Genomic DNA, 18696 nt, shown 5'->3' with positions numbered 1-18696 from the left:
CCGTGAAATAAAGGATACAAAAGATGGATCCTTTGCGGCCTTATACCCCAGAATTCACTGCGCACTGGTGACGACAGGATTTCTTCGAGAGAAATTGCAGAATTAACTTTAAACGCAAGTATTGGGTTTCATCTTACTCCAATATCTAATGATACAAAGATAAAGATAAAAAAAACTTTAAAGTGATTAAAATGTTGACGAGATGCTATTATAATAGTTTATACTCTATTATAAACAGAAATGGACCATGGTGAACATATTTAGACAGTTTGTGAACCCTGTTTTGTTTTAAGATGGGTGAATATAACTTTTAAAAAAGTCCAGTACAAACTGCCCTTCGAAGGATGCAGCCTTGGGACGCAGTTATCGTCAGAGTCGGCTACTTTTATACAGTGTTTCGCCCGCATTCGCGGAAGAATGAACGTAGAACCGTGAACGAAACTGCTCATCAATCGGCTCATGGATATTTTGTTTAAGCACTTCTAAATCCTACTCTCTGTTACAGCCGATTCAACAATGTTTTAGATATAGATCAGACTGATTAATTTGTGATATGAACGTTTCTTTTCGTCTTTAACAGAAACCATTGCTGGATTTGGGCAGAACAGAGACAGCTGTGGACTATCAACACATACAGTGAAGATTATTATTGTGAATCAAAGTATTGTGTTACTGGAAAAGGTTTGCACAAATCGAGGCTCATCAGACTCAGGCAACATGTTTCCAATCTTCTATTGTCTAATGCTGGTGTGTCTGTGTGAATTGTAGCCTCAGTTTCTGTTCTCAGCTGACAGGAGTGACGCCAGTGTGTGTCTTCTGCTGCTGTAGCTCTTCTGCTTCAAGGTTCAAGTGTTGTGTGTTCAGAGATGATCTTCTGCTAGTGCTTATTTGAGTTACTGTAACCTTTTTATCAGTTTAAACCAGTCTGGCCGTTCTCCTGACCTGTGACCTCCGGCATCAGCAAGACATTGTCACCCACAGAACTGCCACTCACTGGACATTTCCTCTTTTTCGGATCATTCTCTGTAAACCCTAGAGATGGTTGTGATTCCTAGAGTGATGTTGGGATCGCTATTTAGACGTAAATAAAAACGATCCAATTCGTATATATATTTACGTATTATAGTGACTTTTACGTATCATATGGACGTTATTTCAGGTTCGATACGTATCTATATTTACGTATTACAACTTAAAATACGTATAGATTCAACGTATATCCATAAATGCATTTATACTAGTGATGCGCGGGTCGGCTTTTTTTCCAACCCGCGGGTCCCGCTTTTATGAAATTATTTGGCCCGCCCCAACCCGCCCCGCACCACTGTATCTATTTTTACAACCCGCCCCGCCCCGCACCCGCGACCATTAAATAGACATACTAGGCATTGAATGTAAATGAAAACAGCCTTTATTTCAGCCTGAAAGTGCTTGGAAACATCGCCATGTAAACTGGCAATAACAGACGATTCTGAATATGAACCATAAATCAGGTCATATTAATAAGATAATGATTTAAACATTTTCAATATTTACAAAGCAGCGTTTGTATTCATCTAATTCATCATTCACCTTTTTTCTTTTAATTATGTAAAATCCCGACCTCAATTTCTCCCGCACCTCATCTTCCATCTTCACTTTTATTTCTCCGTCTTTGTTGTTGTGGCTGGCGGCGGGAGCTGCTTGGCGCGAGCTGTGTCACGTGACGCCAAAGGTTTGGGGAAATCACGCAAGTTGCATTGCTACGGCCTTATAAAAGAACCTAAAATATGATTAGATTGATATTCCCAAATATTTAATATAGGCTGGACATTGCATGCAACATATATGGATTTTTATTTTATTTTGTTTTTAATGACCCGCCCCAACCCGCCCCGCAAATAAAGTGACAATTTCTTTACCCGCCCCAACCCGACCCGCGGGCTACCCGCGGGGCCCGCGGGTTAGAAGACGACCCGCGCATCACTAATTTATACAGCCTGGTCTCATTGTTAATACGTAGTATTAATACGTAATTTTCAAAGATAGAAAACGTACATTTTGTACGTTTGGATAGATGCTGAAACGTATGATATGGACGTATCTGCAACAATTAAACGTAACATTATTACGTTTTTTACTGCTACAAAACGTAAAATATTTACGAATCTTTCATATCATTAAGATATCTGTATAATTTACCTTTTACCGTTTTATAGATAAATGGAAGATCCCTTAACCCCACTCCCAAACCTAAACATAACGTTACCCATTTTATACAGAATATAAAAAGGACAAAACGTAGCCTACAGAGATGTGTAGGGAAATGGCAATTTTATTAACAATATAGCATTAAAAGATTTTTTTAGCAGCTAATCCTACTCCTACCCCTAAACCTACCCATAACAATTTCTTAAAACTACATAGGCTACAATTATGAAGAAAAATTACAACATACGTGAAATCAAAATAATTTGTTTATTGCGAAAATGTCAAAACCGGTACCAAAAGTCGTTCACATGACGATGTGTTGCAGTCACAGTCCTCTCTTTCAGTATAATAGTTTTGAATGAGGTACAGAGCAGAATTTAAGTTATTAATCCATGAAAATGTTAATCCGGCTTCGCTCTGTGTGAAGCATAGACTGTAAAAAATGGGTGTGAAGGCGCGCGCGCTTCTCCATTTCAAATGTAGTTTACCGACTGAAATACGGCATGTCGCAATCTGTGGCGAGAGCCAATGAGCGTTTGATATTACTGCCGTAAAAGATGTCGTAACGCTTCTTGAGGGCGCAATTTTTGAATTTAAATTCATCACCAGCGCGGAATTTGACAGCTACGGACTGCGCTGCTTTGATAGCCTGTGAAATGGAAATGAAGATCACTCACTGGATAAAGGGCTGAATTTGGATCTCTTTCTTGCAAACGTATGGATTCTAAAGATTTGGATTATAATATCAAGCTAATAAAATGTATGTCTTTTGTGAATTTATGTTGGGTTTTTGATGTATTATTGTTCTATTGGAGAAAACGCATTTTGTGTCTCACTGTAAATAAACTTAATATTACAAAATGGTTAAACGATTAAATAAGGTATTTTTAAGGTTTTAAAGTTTATTCTTGTGTAACTGCATGTAGGCTAATCCTCCGAAACGAGTTTGCAGCAGAATGCACGAACAGAGCGAATGGTTATTAGCCTATTTCTTGAGTAAACTGCATTTAATAATAATAAATGCGACTGAAAACGTAACTGATAAGACATTTGAATGCAATAGAGTCAAAACATTAATGCTACGATTTTAATATGCATAAATAAGAATACGTACAAATATGTACGTCGGTAGAGTTGTTCATACGTAAATAATTTACGTTTTTGTGCTGTTAATACGTAAATATTTTACGTTTTAGTGCTGTAAATACGTCAGTATTATACGTTTCTGTGTGTATAAAACGTAAGTAAATGTACGTATGGTAGACTTACACTTTACGTAAAAATACACACGTATTCTCATGAGATCACGTTGCCTAGTGTTAGCTGGAGGTTTATTGCTTAAATTTCACTTTGTTTAATCTCTGTGTTTGAAATTCTTAGCCAACATCTTTGCATTGAGTTTATATTAAACAAACACCCCCTGAGGGGGATACATACATATTTAAAACCATTTACCAATTATTTCTATAATGAGCCTCTGACAAGTTTCTGCAGTGATTAAAGATGTACATCTAGTGCATATTTACATGGAAAAACAATTAAAAACCGGCATAGACACACATTCTGTGTGAACGGCCTCTAGTGGTCCTCTGAGTGCAGTGCTGGGTAGATTACTAACAAATTGTAGTCGGTTACTTATTCAAAATTACAATTTTTGTAACGTAATCCATTAATTTACAGGTAATATAATTGGACTACTTTTTGATTACTTTTAGATTAATTTTGAATTTAATTTATTTAAATGATTATTATTTTTTAAATACATTTATTTTATTATATTATATTAAATTATTATTTAATTAATTGAATTTGAACTTTTTTTTATCACATTGATTTGAGTAGGATAATCTTGTACCATATTGATATAAAATACAAAGAGAAAGAAAATATATTCCATTTTGTAATCAACAACAAGAAGTGCATTAAATATTACGTTATGTCAAGGTTTTCCAGACTGGGGTTCGTGACGACATTTTTTGTCCACTATTCTCCTGTGTAGCCTATCTGTATCCTGTTATTATTGTAAAAGTTCAAAAAACTGATTTTTTTTTTTTAAAGAGAAAAAAAGTGAAATGATTTCTGCAAATAAATGGTGAAGTTAACGGATAACTTTCTTTATTAAATGGCTGGACTTCCTTTTTTTTCAAACAGATTCTGAATGTTTGGCGCCTATTTTAACTAAACCATTACCAGCTGTTGTCTGCGTTTAGTTGCTCAGCTTGTCAGACAGGACATGTTTGTTCAGCTAATACTGGGCATTTTCCACTGTATTTTACAATTTAGCTCTGAGCCCAGCAGAAAATCTGCACTGAACGCTTCATGTGTTAATATCAGTGTTGCTCCAATAAACATTTTACAAAAATCTAGAAAGAATCTTTTACTTTTCGCCTACTGCTTCAGTCCAAACATGACTAATATACAGAAATTATTTGACTAACGAATAGCTCAAAATAGTCCACTTATTTGCTAACTCATGACACTAGAGGGAGGCAGAGCAGAGCCTGTCAACTTGGACACAGCCAATCATCTTGTCTCAGTTAAACTCCTTCACATTCAATTTAATTTCATTTATTACCGTTTCGGAGAGAAATATAGCAGCATGTTGATCTGCCAGTCGTGGGTCTTTCATGCAGAGACTCTCCTCATGTGTTTGTAATAACCATGACACATTTAAAAGTTAATGACCAAACATATCTTCACAAAAGTTCACAGTGCAGTTGCAGATTAAATATAATGTGGATAACATTGAATAATCATCTTTTCGTCAGGTTATATGCTGATTATTAATCACTCAAACCTCTTTAACTAAACCTCTACCATCGGTCTTGCACATCCACCATGTTTGTAGTTTTCTAACACTTTTTATTCCATGTTTGTAGTTCTAATCGAATCCTCGTCCAACGCTCAATGGGTTATGGGCAATATTAGCCGTTAGAGTGCGCACAGATCTGCACTTCAGATTCTAACTGGAAAAAATAGACCATCCATCTGTCATTGGAATACTCATTTCAACATACTACGATTTGGGATGCACTAATTCTAATTTTGAATACCATTGGCTGGTCCAGCCTGAAATATAAGCATGTTTAATGCTGTTTGAACATAAAAAACATTATTTATGGGGCAGTTCAGTTCAGAATTTGTTCCTGATATGTTATGTGTAAATGACAGCAGTTTTTGAGATTTCAGGATTTCCCTATTCAAATATATGGGGCTTGGTCGTGAATGCCTGAAATAGCGACTCAGAGGCGTTGCAAAAATGGCCAATGAGTGAACTAACTTTCCCCGCAAGGGATTTTGCTTTTGATGTTGATTTCTGACAAGGTTAAAATTATATTTATACATTCAAATTGAGGTCTTTGACTCTTAATGTTCTTTGATGCAGTGTTATTTTAGGCTCACCAATGCAGACAAGTTCTTGTGCGTTGAAGAGTTCACTGAAGGTAGCAGTGTAGCACAGTCCTTCAACAGCGATGTTAATGTGTCGGCCTTTAAAGAACCTTAACCCAAAGATGTGTCTGTGGGAGCTTTGAACAACAGATACAGCATTGTTAGGACCTCCCACTGGAAATCCTGCAATACACAAGGTAATTCCTGAGTATTGCCAGAAATTCCTGAGTATTGCTGTTCCATTGTTTGGTTCACACCCATCATGTTTCTATTTTGTCTTGATGCTTTTGCATTGAATCAATTGTGCAGAAGGCCTCTTTTTTTAATGTAGAAAGAACAAGAGCTTCTTTGTGCCTCTACTAGCAGCTCAGAGTCAGAATGATACCTGTGGTCAGAAGTCAGAACTATTTAGGTCAGTGTAAGGTATCAAGTGTTTTGTGTTGTTGTTGGTTGAATGCAGTGGGTGGTTTTTTGGTGAACCTATTGGGCTCACAAGAGTGCACTTGAGTGTTAGTGTGTATAAGGTGTATGAGTGGGTGAAGAGATGCTTCTGCACAAAAAGCTCTTGTGAAACTCCCTTACCAGGCCTCAGCGCTTCACTGGAAACTAATGTTGTCAGAACGTTGTGGGAACTAGAATGCATACTTTAATACAGGTATATACAAAATGAGTTTAAAAATAGATTCAGTTTAGTGACATTTCTATGGAACATTTCTTAGCTTTTGTTGATGACGCAAAACCTGGCAAAATAAATATGGCTTAGAACATCATCTTTATTAAAGTGAATGCACAGAGTCAAGCTTTTATTTCAGAACAAAAGGAATAAATGTCCCAGTTGAATGATTGCATTTTCTGGTCCTTTATGTTTGTGAACCAGGTGTGAACAGAGATACAAAGATGAAAACAGGTTTCAGGTTTTAGGCATTTAATATAGTTCTTACAGTAAGGGCCAATAAATAAGCACAAAGCTGCTCAAGGCGTGTTTCGATAGACAAATATAGAAACATGATACAGCTTCACCGTCATCTTTCTAGCCGTTGCTGGTTTTGAATACACCCATTTTATCAGCATGGTCATGAGACCCAAAAATGGTGAAGGTTTAAATGTTGAATGTAGCTTGTCATACATTTTTGGAGCTTGGGGGGAAAAGTATTGTTTCAAATCAGTTCAAAGGTGCACTAAGCAACATTTCATGTTAAAAATACCTGTTTTTCTAACCCATACATGCTTAAACAATTGCCTGATGGGCTGAATGAGCCCTTCTCTGATCACTGCGATTGCCTCTATAATCCTGTACAGTAAAATAAATAAGAGGGATTCGGACCGAATCGGAGACTGGGCGTGACGTCATGCGCGTTCAGTTGCAGTGTTGCAGTTTCGCTTGTCGCCAGAGGGGGCATAGTTCTGCAAAAACTCAGAGACTTGCGCAATGCACCTTTCAAATTAAATAGCAGAAAACTTTGAACAGTTTGTGAAACTTTTTGACCTGATGGTGGTGCTAGTTTGAGTTTGAGAGCCGATGTGAGACTTGCATTGCAGATTACAAACAGAAAACCTTTTGTTGCTTGGCCACTAATTGCAATTTCATATAAATATGTAAATGATTGAAATAAAAGTGATAAGCAGCATTGTAAGTCTACGATAGTTTTGTTTTATGTTGATTTATGTCACTGTTAGGTTAAAACAGATGTCTTAAGGCCAATTCACATTGCACCGCCAGACGCTGACCAATAGCAATTCATTGGGTTTGTTAGTTAAGTGTGTTATACTCTTGTTGTGTCTGTTGGCATTGATTGGCGCTGATTGAACATGTTCAACCGTGAGAAAGTTGACACAGATGTTGTGTCTTAGCTGTGAAGGAAATTGTGGCCTACCAGAACCCAACTTGTCAAAAGAAAAAACCCTCTAGATGTAAACTGATAAGAACAAGGCTGTAACAGTTTCTCGGTGGTCTAGGGGTCGTACATTGGCACTGTTTTACCTGTTACTATTTTTTCTATTTATGCAGTATATACTATTTCCTCTATGAACATAATGTAAATTTCTGTATCCATACCTGGAAGCATCCTGATGTTACCTGATGTAAACTCTGTGGTCATTCAGACTCTGTTGGTTAGAGATTTACGTTTGTAGGGTTTTGTCAGATCCCCTGTTGGCGTTGGTTGGCGCTTGTTATTGCCAATTGAATATTTTGAATGTGTTTGTGTGTTGGAATGTCTGAGTACTTTAATCTGGTGTCTGTCGGCGTCTGTCAGTGCAGTGTAAATTGGCCTTTATATTCAGCAGCATGACAGTGTTAATAGCCTAATGTGTGAACAGGCAAAGCAATCTTTATCCATCAGTTCCGGATCCTGGCCACTATTTGCAAGCAGCATCAAGTTTCGCCCACAAGTGTCTGCTGTGCCTCATCCTCTTCCTTACCATTTGCATATCACATGGGTTCTTTAGAATAATGATATTGAATACACTACTTATAATCCAATATAATATTAGACAACTTTTATGTGTGCATGCTTCATATAAATGTGTTTAAAATGTCACGGGGAGAGCTTCCCAGATAAACCCCGGCTCCTCCCAAGATTTCCTCCTTATCTACAGCAAACATATTAACATTCCACTGGGACCAACATTTTGAAAACACTGTTCTTGAAAACATTGGACCAATGTGTAATATCAAGAGTGCTATAAAAAATGTATTGAATTTATGGGCCCTTTTACAAATTATTCGACTTAGCAATAAGAAAGTTTAAGATGCAAAATAAACAGATGATCAGAATAATGGATTACATATTAACAACTACATAACCCTACACTGATCTGCTGTTTCATTTGACAGATATTAATATCCGCCCCCAGAGAGAGAGAGAGAGAGAGAGAGAGAGAGAGAGAGAGAGAGAGAGAGAGAGAGAGAGAGAGAGAGAGAGAGAGATGGTGTGTGCATGTAAATGTAGCATAAACTCCTAGATCCTGTTTCGGAACGGACTTCTAACATGGAACTGTATCAGCTGATTATTTCTTGCTTGTAAATGTTTTAAATGATTATGGATATATATTTTTGTTATTGAAAATGTGTAACCTGAGAATGGAAATAGTTTTTCTAAGTGGAGCTCCAGATCGCTGAATGTTTTTTTTTTTTTTCTCACGCACTCAGTTTGTCGCGTCATGTTTGCCTGTATGTCGTCGAGTGTTTATTGAGAAGTTCAGAAAAATGTTTCACAGCGCATCTTTCTTCTGTCTGTGTTTATTGCTATCGAATGGTACGTTATAAACATCCTTTGAAATAACAAGAAAAAAAAAACAACAAAAAAAAAAACACTGCGAATTAAAACTACTGTCATGTTTCTTATTTGTTCAGGGACAATTTACACAAGGCTATTAGTTTAAAGTCCCTTTTTTATGGTGTTAAATATTTTTGTCCTAGGTGATCTTCCTCATAAATATTATATTTGATGTTGATCATGGTTTGTTTATTTTATTTTATTTTATTTTTTTCTCAGGTGTGTTTGGTGATTCAGATGAAGTGAAGTCAGTGTCAGTGACTGAGGGAGATTCTGTCACTCTAAACACTGATGTTCAAGTACAGAGAGATGATCACATACTGTGGATGTTTGGACCTCAAGACACTCGAATAGCTGAAATCATTAGAAGAGACCAAATAAATTTTGTATTTGTCAGTAATGATGGAAGATTCAGAGACAAACTCCAGATGGACAATCAAACTGGATCTCTGACCATCAGAAACATCAGATCTGAACACACTGGACTTTATAAACTACAGATCATCAGAAGCAGAGGAACTTCATACAAGAGATTCAATGTTACTGTTGGTGAGTAAATGATTCTCATGATGATTCAGACTGTGATGACAATCAAAAATAAAACTTTTCTTGATTAATCTGGATGTTCATAAGTATTTAATAATTTACAAAAGTGTAACCTAAACCCATTTTCTACACTTGGTTTATACATCAATTGCTGTACTATTTGTTTGCACTTCCTGAAGGAAATACCAGTGCTTTTACAAGGAGGTGAAACAATAGTGTTGAAGTTTTAGGAACAATGTTACAATAGCTGCAAACCCACATTTAGAGAGAATAGAGATTCATATTAAAATAATGTTTAGATTAATTAACTGATATAAGAATGAAAACCAATCATAATACAGTATGCAGTTCAATATGCAAATACAACAGAATGTAATGCTGTCCGTTACATTTTGAAAGCACCAGTTTAAGTCGAAGGGAGATTTTATTCCTTTCATCTGATCATAATCTTCATTTTTGAAAACATGAAATTGAAAAATAGCAAAAAGAGAGCACAACAAAGGCAGAGTCTGTTGAGCGGTTCATGCTGCAAATAGACACAATAAAGAAATCATTATATCTTTTAAATACTAATTATGTTGTACTTATTAAGATGTAAACGATTTTTATATTTTCCAGCTTGTCTGCCCTTTCCTGTCATCACCAGTAACTCTTCGAACCTTTCATCATCATCATCATCAGTGTCCAGATGTTCACTGGTGTGTTCAGTGTTGAATGTGAGTGATGTGAATCTCTCCTGGTACAAAGGAATCAGTGTATTGTCCAGCATCAGTGTGTCTGATCTCAGCATCAGTCTCTCTCTACCTCTGGAGATTCAGTGTCTGGATGATTCCTACAGCTGTGTCGTGTCTTATTCATTCACCAACAAGACTCAACATCTCAATAACACTGATCTCTGTCAGCCATGTCCAGGTATCACAATATATCTTATCCTCTAAATGTGTTAAATTAATCAAAATTGTGTGTTTTATAGCTTTTATTTAATGTCCATGAGCTTTTTGGTCATCTATATGCTAAAAATATAGATATAAATATAGAAAATATTTTCTCTTAAATATTGACAGTTCATTGTTAGCAGATGTTATCATATACAAATGTTTGTCTAATAAAGAGCTCTGTTGAATGTTCCTCCACCTACATCTTAAATAACTTCTTCCAGCCGAACATGGTGTGACATTTGTAATAAACTGAAGTCTATTGGCGATTTGTCCCACCCAAACATCCTGTTTCAAGGAAATACATTAACAGTGAAACCAACGGTGTTCATCAAATAATTTTTAATAGTTGTAAATATAAGTTATGAACTTTATAAAGTAAAGACCAGATAGATAGTCGGACTCTTTATTATATAGATGTCAAAATATTCAAGTACTTTTCTTAAAAGCCTGCTAGTTGAAATCTAACATGTTAAATCGGATTTTCAAAACTATAATGGTTTATTTAAGATTAAGCTGTACTATATTCAGATTACACTAATGACTGTTTTCTCTGTTCATTACAGCACTGCAGCGTTCAAGTTTCATGATGGTAATAGCTGTTACTCTAGCGCTGCTGGCAGCAATAGCTGTAGTTGGAGGTCCGATGTGCCACAGAAGATGTAAACAACCAGGGAAAAAAGGCAAGTATTGAAATGCAAATAAATAAATATATATAAAAACAAGCAATACGTTTTTTTCAATAGAAGCTGGACCTTCCAAATTCAAAAAAAAAAAAAAAATGCGGACGAGCCCCCAATTGTTACATTCCAGCTCAAGGAAGTAACAAAAGAAAGGGATCAGAGTCCAAAAATATAGTAAACAAAATATTTATTTATGTCTAGGGGTTAAATGATAAAGAAAATAAGCAAACAATTAAGAGAAAAACAATATGAAGGTCCAGCTCCTGAGCACAACTGCAGGATAGGGATCAGGACACTCTTCCCACAAAGGACAGACATCTTAAATACATCCCCAAATTCAAGACAGGTGTGGATCCTTATCTGGCAACCTATAGAAAAAAAGAGAAGACAACAGAAAAAAAAAAACACAAAACTGAGCCGTAACAACTATATATATATATATATATATATATATATATATATATATATATATATATATATATATATATATAATTATAATTTCAAGCTAATTAAATGTATTTTAGTTTATTAAATGTCTGATTTTTATTAAAACAGATAAGAGTCATGATGAAGAGGTGCATTACACTGTTCCAACATTCTCTACACTTCAGAGTAAGGTAAGATACTGTATATTTTATTACTGTATGAACTGTGCTGGTTTTCAATATGTAAACGCCCTCGGCTTCTTTAAATTCCTGTAGTCAAGGTGTGTGTGACTGAGCATCTTATTGGTATAATGATGCCAAAGGTTTTTATTACTCGTTTCTGGGAATTAGAGCTGTATGTTACCGTCACTTGTATACTTAAGTATGGCTTGTGTTTTTGAACCTTGGTCTGATTTTTGATTCTGGTTCTGTTTTCTTGCAGGACATCATTGCAGCAGATCACACAGTGTACTCAGCTATTGTGACATGAGTATCCATCAGATTGTTTTTATTGTTATCCTGCAGGTCAATGCCATGAATTCTGCCAATTCCCCCAATCTGATCACTTTGACATCTTTCATGTTTTTACTCCGTTTCATTACATTTCATTTAGGAGCAGCTAAAGTTAAAGTCAGATTAGTGAGGTAATTTTACATTTTCCCTAAAATTTCCACTTTTCATAGTATCAGTCCAGTATTTCCATAAAGAATTTATCAGTATTAAAGGAACGGTTTATGAAGGTGGCATTCAGCTTGATATTTTATATATTATGCAGCTTATATTGTATCTAAGTTTTTTATATACTTTGTGCCACTTATTATGTATATGCCTATATTTTATTTTTATATTTTTTTGTGTTTTAGTGTATCTATTTTTGCATACGTTTTTTACATATTTTATTTTATTATTCTTTAATTTGGTAATTTAGTTCTGCGTTAGTATGGTATTTGTTTATTTTGCCTTTGTTGACCCCTGCAGTTGTGCTTTCACTGGTGGTTAAAAATGTTTAAAATTGAGGAAGGTTTCCTTAGTGTTCTAGTTTACATTGCATCTCCACCCTCATCCTATTTCTAAAAACCACTTAAAAGGATCATCCTATATATTTTCAATGGGGATCATTACAGTATCTTATGCTCATATTATCTTTAACTTGAACTGTGGCCTTCAGGACTGATCAGCACTCGTCTTTTTTGTTGGCCGCATACTTCATCAAGGATGTCTCACCCGTAAAATTGACCCGTTAACATTTCTTGTGAAGCATAAATTGTAATTTCTTGATGACTTTGAAATGTAATGTTGTTGTTTTTTACTGACTCTGTGGATGACAAATGCGACACCTGGAGGACACCTCCTTCTAAATGAGACATGAAATTTATGTGCCCTCCTTTACTCTACGATCAATGAATTAGCAGAACCTGGTGGATTCATCAAAACAAGATGCAAAGTTGCTTTCCAGACCCTTTATCCTCTCTGTTCCTCAGCGTTGGAAGGAGTTTCCAGCCTCCATTGATTATTAGACCATCACAACGTTTAAGAAACAGCTGAAAGTAGCTCTTCCACGAACACAAACCACAAAGGCAGTTCCTAATAATATCTTCTGTTCTGTCCCTTCCAGTTTCTGTTCTCCAAAGCTTGTCAAACCTGCCTTGGCAGAACTGTGGACATGGTTGTATGTAAATGTGAATAAAGTCCTACCCTGCTGATAGCTGAAGTGATGTAAAGGAAGTTAATGCTGCCCCCTACAGCACAAACAGTGCTGTAGGGCTAACAAAATTATGTTCTGCAGCTAACAAAATTATGTTCCAAGAATGTTTTGCTAATGTTCATATTAAGTTATAAAAACGACATTTATGAAAACCACTTAACCAGAAGAGGAAGACAGAAGAGCTCAGCTAAAATAATTTGACTGCCATCTTTTGCATATCCAAATAGTCTTGTGACAGACGAAGACACATTTGCATGTACGTTGCACAGCAAGAGTAGTGAGTGGAAAAACAAGCTAAAGCTCATTGAAACACTGATCTAAGATATTGAACCACAAAATGTCAATGTATGTGCACAATAGTTCATTTGCCATGTTTTGATGTGTTGAAGGCTGATAATTATCTTTAAAATGCATCAATAAAAAATATATCACAAATAAACATTTCTAGAACCTTAAAGGGATCTGTCAGGCGCTTCATGTGTAGGCTACATTTCAGGGGTTTCCACTATGTGATCATTTTATGGATTTAGTTTAAATTAATGTTTTTAAAATAACTTTTTGTCATAAAATGTTCTTTAAAGTTGAGTCAGGAATGCAGGGTTCCACTGAACCTTTTTTCTAAGAGCGTATAGTGTTTGATTTACAAGCACTGACTTGCGTGACAACTTATGTTGCGCAGGTGCATTTCTACGCTTTTGTTTTCTTTTAGGATTGTCTTGGCGTAAAAGATGACAGAGGTTATGACACTTAAAAAAAATGTAGTACAAGTTTCTCCAGTTAGTTTACTGGTTTATTTTTAGGATGAGAACAAACAGCAGAGCAGCTGATGGGAACACGATAACTCTTCATCTATTCAAACCGAAGAATATGAATATTTTTCTTGCTTTGTTCGGTGTTTATCTGTGTATAGATGGTGAGTGATGCATTTTTTTAAACTCTACTCTAAAATTAAGCCTGATCTTCTGGTCTCCAGTCACCTTCAACTTCAACTTAACAGCTTTGTTTAACGTCTTAACGTCTTCTGTACATAGTAGGTTATGTCAGTGGTCTTATTTTGCCTCTGGCTGCAAGTTTATGGCAGCTATATGACCATATGATAAAAATTTACTATTGACGCATTTTCTTCACTCTTATATCAATCAAAAAATTATGTTTTAATAATATAAGATGAGGAATTGGAAACTAGGAAAAAATGGTTTCATAAACTGCTTTCTAAGATCAAGTAAAAAAAAAAAAAAAAACAACAACAGTGGCTCTCATTCTCTAATAATTGCACAGGAGAACTTCTCATGAAATAAAATCTGCCTAATTCACAAAATGTACAAACACACATATTTGTTCTTCAACTCGTTCTAAAGTTAATGAATTTGGAGCATTGTAAATGAGTGGCCACGTTCCTGAGGTTGGGTATTTGCATAAAACCAATTTGCCCAAACCAATACCATTTTTATTTTAAAATCTTTCTCTGAATATGGCAACATGATACCTCGTTCTACAGTATTTCTATGATTAAATCACTGACAGAGACTGGTGTCTGGAATGTGTCATAGCAACGAGGTCAACCACGCCCTTACTCTAAGCTTAAGGCTTCTCTCTATTTCTTAGTAAAAGTTGGTCTCAGCGGCTTTGTGAATAGGTTGTTCCAACTTTTTCCAGATGTGAACGATTATGCGAGGTATGAAATGACGACAAGAGTGACTGAGAGAGATTTCATCATTCTTCACAATGATATTAGTGAAACACAGCAAGATGATCACGTGTTGTGGATGTTCGGATCTCCAAACATTCACACCCCTGAAGTCTATGAAAGGATCATCTCGACCTCTGACAGTTACGAGAGGTTTAAAAACAAGCAGAGCAGATCACACATTATCTGGAGTTTCAGCGACACTCAACCTCGACAACAAACCATCTCCAGATCGTGTAAGTACACGCTACAATACTATTAGCAAACCCTTTTGAAACTCTGACCTAAAAAAGCTTCAACAGAATGAAAAGAAATTACAAATTAAAATGAATATCAAGTTTAAACTGGATATTGTGTTTTACAGATTTAAGAGTTGAAAAGAACGCTTTAGTGAAGGAGGGAGATTCGGTGACGTTTTGCCCTGATGCTTCTGAACTACATAGCGATGATGTGATACGGTGGAAGTCTGGAGATCATCTATGTATAGCTAATAACAATAAAATTATTAATTGTGATAATGAGAGATTCGGAGACAGATTTCAGCTGGATAGTCAGAACGGATCTCTCACCATCCAGAACATCAGCATTAAAGACGCTGGATGTTATGAATTTATCATCATCAGAAATGGAAACATACAACATACAACATTAAAGTCTTATTGTGTTAAAGTGTACGGTAAGCAGTTTTCTCCTTCATAACTTTCATCCTGGTGAAAATCAATTTGTCTTAAAGACAGAGTTGACTTAGAAATGAGCATTATCATTTAACCTCAGGTTGTTTTTACTCCTGTGTTATTTTATTTCTTCAGTGGAACAGTGATGTGTGTCATTCATGATGTGAGACTGGTTTATACAGCAGGAAAATCTTACTGTCTATATGTCAGACAACAGTCAGATATATCTCTATTGTTGAAGCTGTTTATTTGCTCATTCATTTGTTTTTCAGGTTCTTTGCCTGTTCCTAACATCACCAGCAACAGTTCTTTATCATCATCAAGACAGAAATGTTCACTGGTGTGTTCATCAGTGTTGAATGTGAGTGATGTGACTCTCTCCTGGTACAAAGGAATCAGTGTATTGTCCAGCATCAGTGTGTCTGATCTCAGCATCAGTCTCTCTCTACCTCTGGAGGTGGAATATCAGGATAACAACACTTACAGCTGTGTGATCTACAATCCCATCAGCAACCAGACCACACATCTGGACATCAGTGAACTCTGTCACACATGTGAAGGTACTTCAGCTGTGATGTTACAGCCTTCTGACCTGTATTGATACATGAATATTTCCTCTTCCAGATGAGGTATTGTGTGTAGACTGAAGTCAGACAGACAGGTCAGTTACAAAAAGTGCTGTTTTCCATTTGTTTCTTACAGAAAAGCGCCACTACTATTTTATACTTATACCAGTTGTTCCAGTGCTGCTGGCAGTAATTGCAGGAGGAGTGAGGATCTGGTGCAGCAGAAACCGTAATCAACCAGAACATGTAAGTATCATCACAACTTGCATAGATGGAGTAGAAAATAGTCATAGAATAAAATAGAAAATAGAAAAATAAAAATAAAAATGAATTTGGTACAGAAAAACAAAAATCAGAGTGGACCTCAAGGGAAATAAATGATAACCCTTTTATGATGCCTAATCAGAGATTAATGTTAATTACACAGATTGTGCTGCCAATACTGACATTGCTGTTATCGCTGGGTTTTAGTGAATTTTCTCTCTGTTACATGAAAAAACTTTCTCTCAGTTTTTAATAGCAGCAGCATTTTCCTTTCTGATTTGTAATTTTTCCCTATGATTGTGTGTTTTTTACAGGATGCTTGAGGAGCAGATCATGTAGGCTATATTCAGAGTCTGTGCCTAATACTAACACTGAGACTGCACAGAACAAAACTAATGTGTGGAGATTTGCAATTTGTGAACATAAAGCAGGATAGAGTACAAAGGAGAGGAAACAGACATATATAACATCAGATTGATCAGAGATGCATCAGAAAAAGGGAGACAGATGGCATAAAATATAGTACATTACAGTAAGTGATACTGTAAACTGATTAGCATTGTAGAGACTGCCATATTACTGTAATTCACCCTTCATCTGTGTAAAGATTCAGTCATATGGCAGTGAAACATTTACTGTATTGCCATCAAACTCTGTTCTAGCACAAAACCTCATGGCAGTTTCATAACTTCATCACACCTTTTGATAACACACTAGATAGATACTATTACAAACATTACGGATTCAATTTCATACCGTAATGTAAGTGTATTTTCTAATGTGGCAACATAGCCTGTATTACTGTCATTAATTTATTATGTATTTTGCATTGTTTGCTGTTGAATGAACTGATTGTTAAAAGTACTAAACTGAAAGGAGATCGTACTGTTGTGTTTAAACCAAATGTTCTCATTACATATTACAATAATCTTGTGTTTGAAACAATGATTATGTGGACTGAAAATATGTGCAACTGAATGAAAGCATTACATCAGGTTTTGAAGCTTTGTTACAAGTGTGATCAGTTTGGATTTTTGTTTTGAAAATGTACACCTTACTTGTGAAAATACCAAAGCGAATCAAATAAAAAACTGTAATATTAGATGGGAGCAAAAACATATATTTCAATGCTTTTGCGTTCTCTCTCAAACATTTTGCATTCACCAGAGAAACATTGGCTTGCAAAGAACTCACAATATTTATTTCCACATTGGATATTTTAATGTTTCTTATTTATTTATTTATTTTTATTTTTTGGGTTAAAAAATAACACAGAGCCATCTTTAATCAGGACCTTTTTTTTTTTTTTTTTTTAATCAATGACCCTTTGAGACATTCTAGTAACTCATTAATCTGTTCTACAATGATTTGAGAAGAGTGGAGGAAAGAATACAGATAAAACCACAAGATAGGCAGAGCTTTTGGTTTTATTAGTTTTATTTCAGCCAACAAACACATTTAACTTGAGCTCATGCTGCATTTGCCTTAAAATAAGTGTCTGTGTTCTTGTTATTGTCTTGCTATTTTTGTTGAATATTTCTTGTTATATGTATATATAACTGTATATATATATATAAACTAAAACTGTATATATATAACATTTTATGGAATAGTTTTTATTCTTTTTCTTTTCTATTTCCTAATATTTTTTAAACCTTTCAAACAAACAAAACCCATTTTGCTCAAAAATATTTATTTTTTATTTTTATTTTTAATTTTTTCGCTTGTTAAATTTTATTCTATTTTTATCATCTGTCTTGCCACTGTCATTCTGTCTGTACTGTGGAAGCTTATGTCACCTAGACAGATTCCTTGTGTAAACATACTTGTCAATAAAGAATACTGATTCTGATTATACAGTAATTATTAGACCATGGTTAGCTGCTTATTTAAACTGGGAACTGACCCTGTATTAATTTCTTATTTGAAATGTTTCTGTTGTCGTTAGTGAATTGCAATTTAGTATTGGTGAAAAGAAAAGAAAAAAGTGTTATGAATATAAACTATGAGTGAGTTGTATAATTGTGGTGAGTTCAATTCAGTGACACTAGAGGGAGCCAAAGACGAGCTCGACAACATTTGAAATCCCCATGCAGCTAAAGAAGTGGAGCATGAATACCATGCAATGAATCCTGTTAGGGTTCAGTGAATCAGTTTATATCAGTTTAGCAATTCAAACAGTTTGACTGTAGCCTAGTTGTTTTAGAGATTAATTTGTTGCAGGTCTTCGTTTTGGTCTTTAATTTATAAGACCAAATTCACTTGCACTTTATATTTAAGTAAATCCCAAAGTGCTACATGATAAAAAAGGATGAAACGGGAAAAGGGGAGTTCAATCAAAAGCTTAGGTCTG

The 18696-nt window shown here is 35.4% G+C and overlaps 2 protein-coding genes across 4 annotated transcripts; both read left to right on the top strand.

Annotated features, from left to right (window-relative positions):
- The first annotated feature begins 8445 nt into the window (after window positions 1-8445).
- On the top strand, window positions 8446-13607 carry LOC307169714 (SLAM family member 9-like). Of its 3 annotated transcripts, XM_079890490.1 has the most exons (7): window positions 8446-8602; window positions 8732-8837; window positions 9078-9407; window positions 10023-10316; window positions 10906-11022; window positions 11578-11639; window positions 11890-13607. In XM_079890490.1, the coding sequence occupies exons 2-7, from the start codon at window positions 8789-8791 to the stop codon at window positions 11935-11937; spliced, it is 900 nt and encodes a 299-aa protein (XP_079746616.1). In that variant the 5' UTR covers window positions 8446-8602; window positions 8732-8788; the 3' UTR covers window positions 11938-13607. The 3 variants fall into 3 exon arrangements, with proteins under 3 accessions (XP_079746616.1, XP_079746617.1, XP_079746615.1); XM_079890491.1 differs by lacking the exon at window positions 8732-8837; XM_079890489.1 differs by having other exon boundaries at window positions 8446-8837.
- Window positions 13608-13950: 343 nt separating this feature from the next.
- LOC307170380 (SLAM family member 9-like) lies at window positions 13951-18204 on the top strand. The gene is made up of 6 exons (XM_079891470.1): window positions 13951-14065; window positions 14809-15075; window positions 15204-15515; window positions 15786-16073; window positions 16216-16325; window positions 16658-18204. Exons 1-6 carry the CDS (start codon window positions 13954-13956, stop codon window positions 16664-16666), a joined length of 1098 nt encoding a protein of 365 aa, XP_079747596.1. The 5' UTR covers window positions 13951-13953; the 3' UTR covers window positions 16667-18204.
- Window positions 18205-18696: the final 492 nt, after the last annotated feature.

This window comes from Squalius cephalus (genome assembly GCF_949319135.1).
Source record: "Squalius cephalus genome assembly, chromosome: 13".
NCBI lineage: Eukaryota > Metazoa > Chordata > Actinopteri > Cypriniformes > Leuciscidae > Squalius > Squalius cephalus.
Note: the sequence above shows the minus strand (reverse complement) of the source record. Positions and strands in the feature narration are given on the sequence as shown.

Excerpts from the sequence above, each read along its gene's own strand:
- LOC307169714 (XM_079890489.1), top strand. The coding sequence starts at position 8,702 with ATGTTTTTTTTTTTTTTCTCACGCACTCAGTTTGTCGCGTCATGTTTG. Across the intron at positions 8,838-9,077 it reads GTGTTTATTGCTATCGAATG|GTGTGTTTGGTGATTCAGAT; the intron begins GTACGTTATAAA and ends TTTTTTTCTCAG. Across the intron at positions 11,023-11,577 it reads TAAACAACCAGGGAAAAAAG|ATAAGAGTCATGATGAAGAG; the intron begins GCAAGTATTGAA and ends TTATTAAAACAG.
- LOC307170380 (XM_079891470.1), top strand. The coding sequence starts at position 13,954 with ATGAGAACAAACAGCAGAGCAGCTGATGGGAACACGATAACTCTTCAT. Across the intron at positions 14,066-14,808 it reads TGTTTATCTGTGTATAGATG|ATGTGAACGATTATGCGAGG; the intron begins GTGAGTGATGCA and ends AACTTTTTCCAG. Across the intron at positions 15,516-15,785 it reads TTATTGTGTTAAAGTGTACG|GTTCTTTGCCTGTTCCTAAC; the intron begins GTAAGCAGTTTT and ends TTTGTTTTTCAG.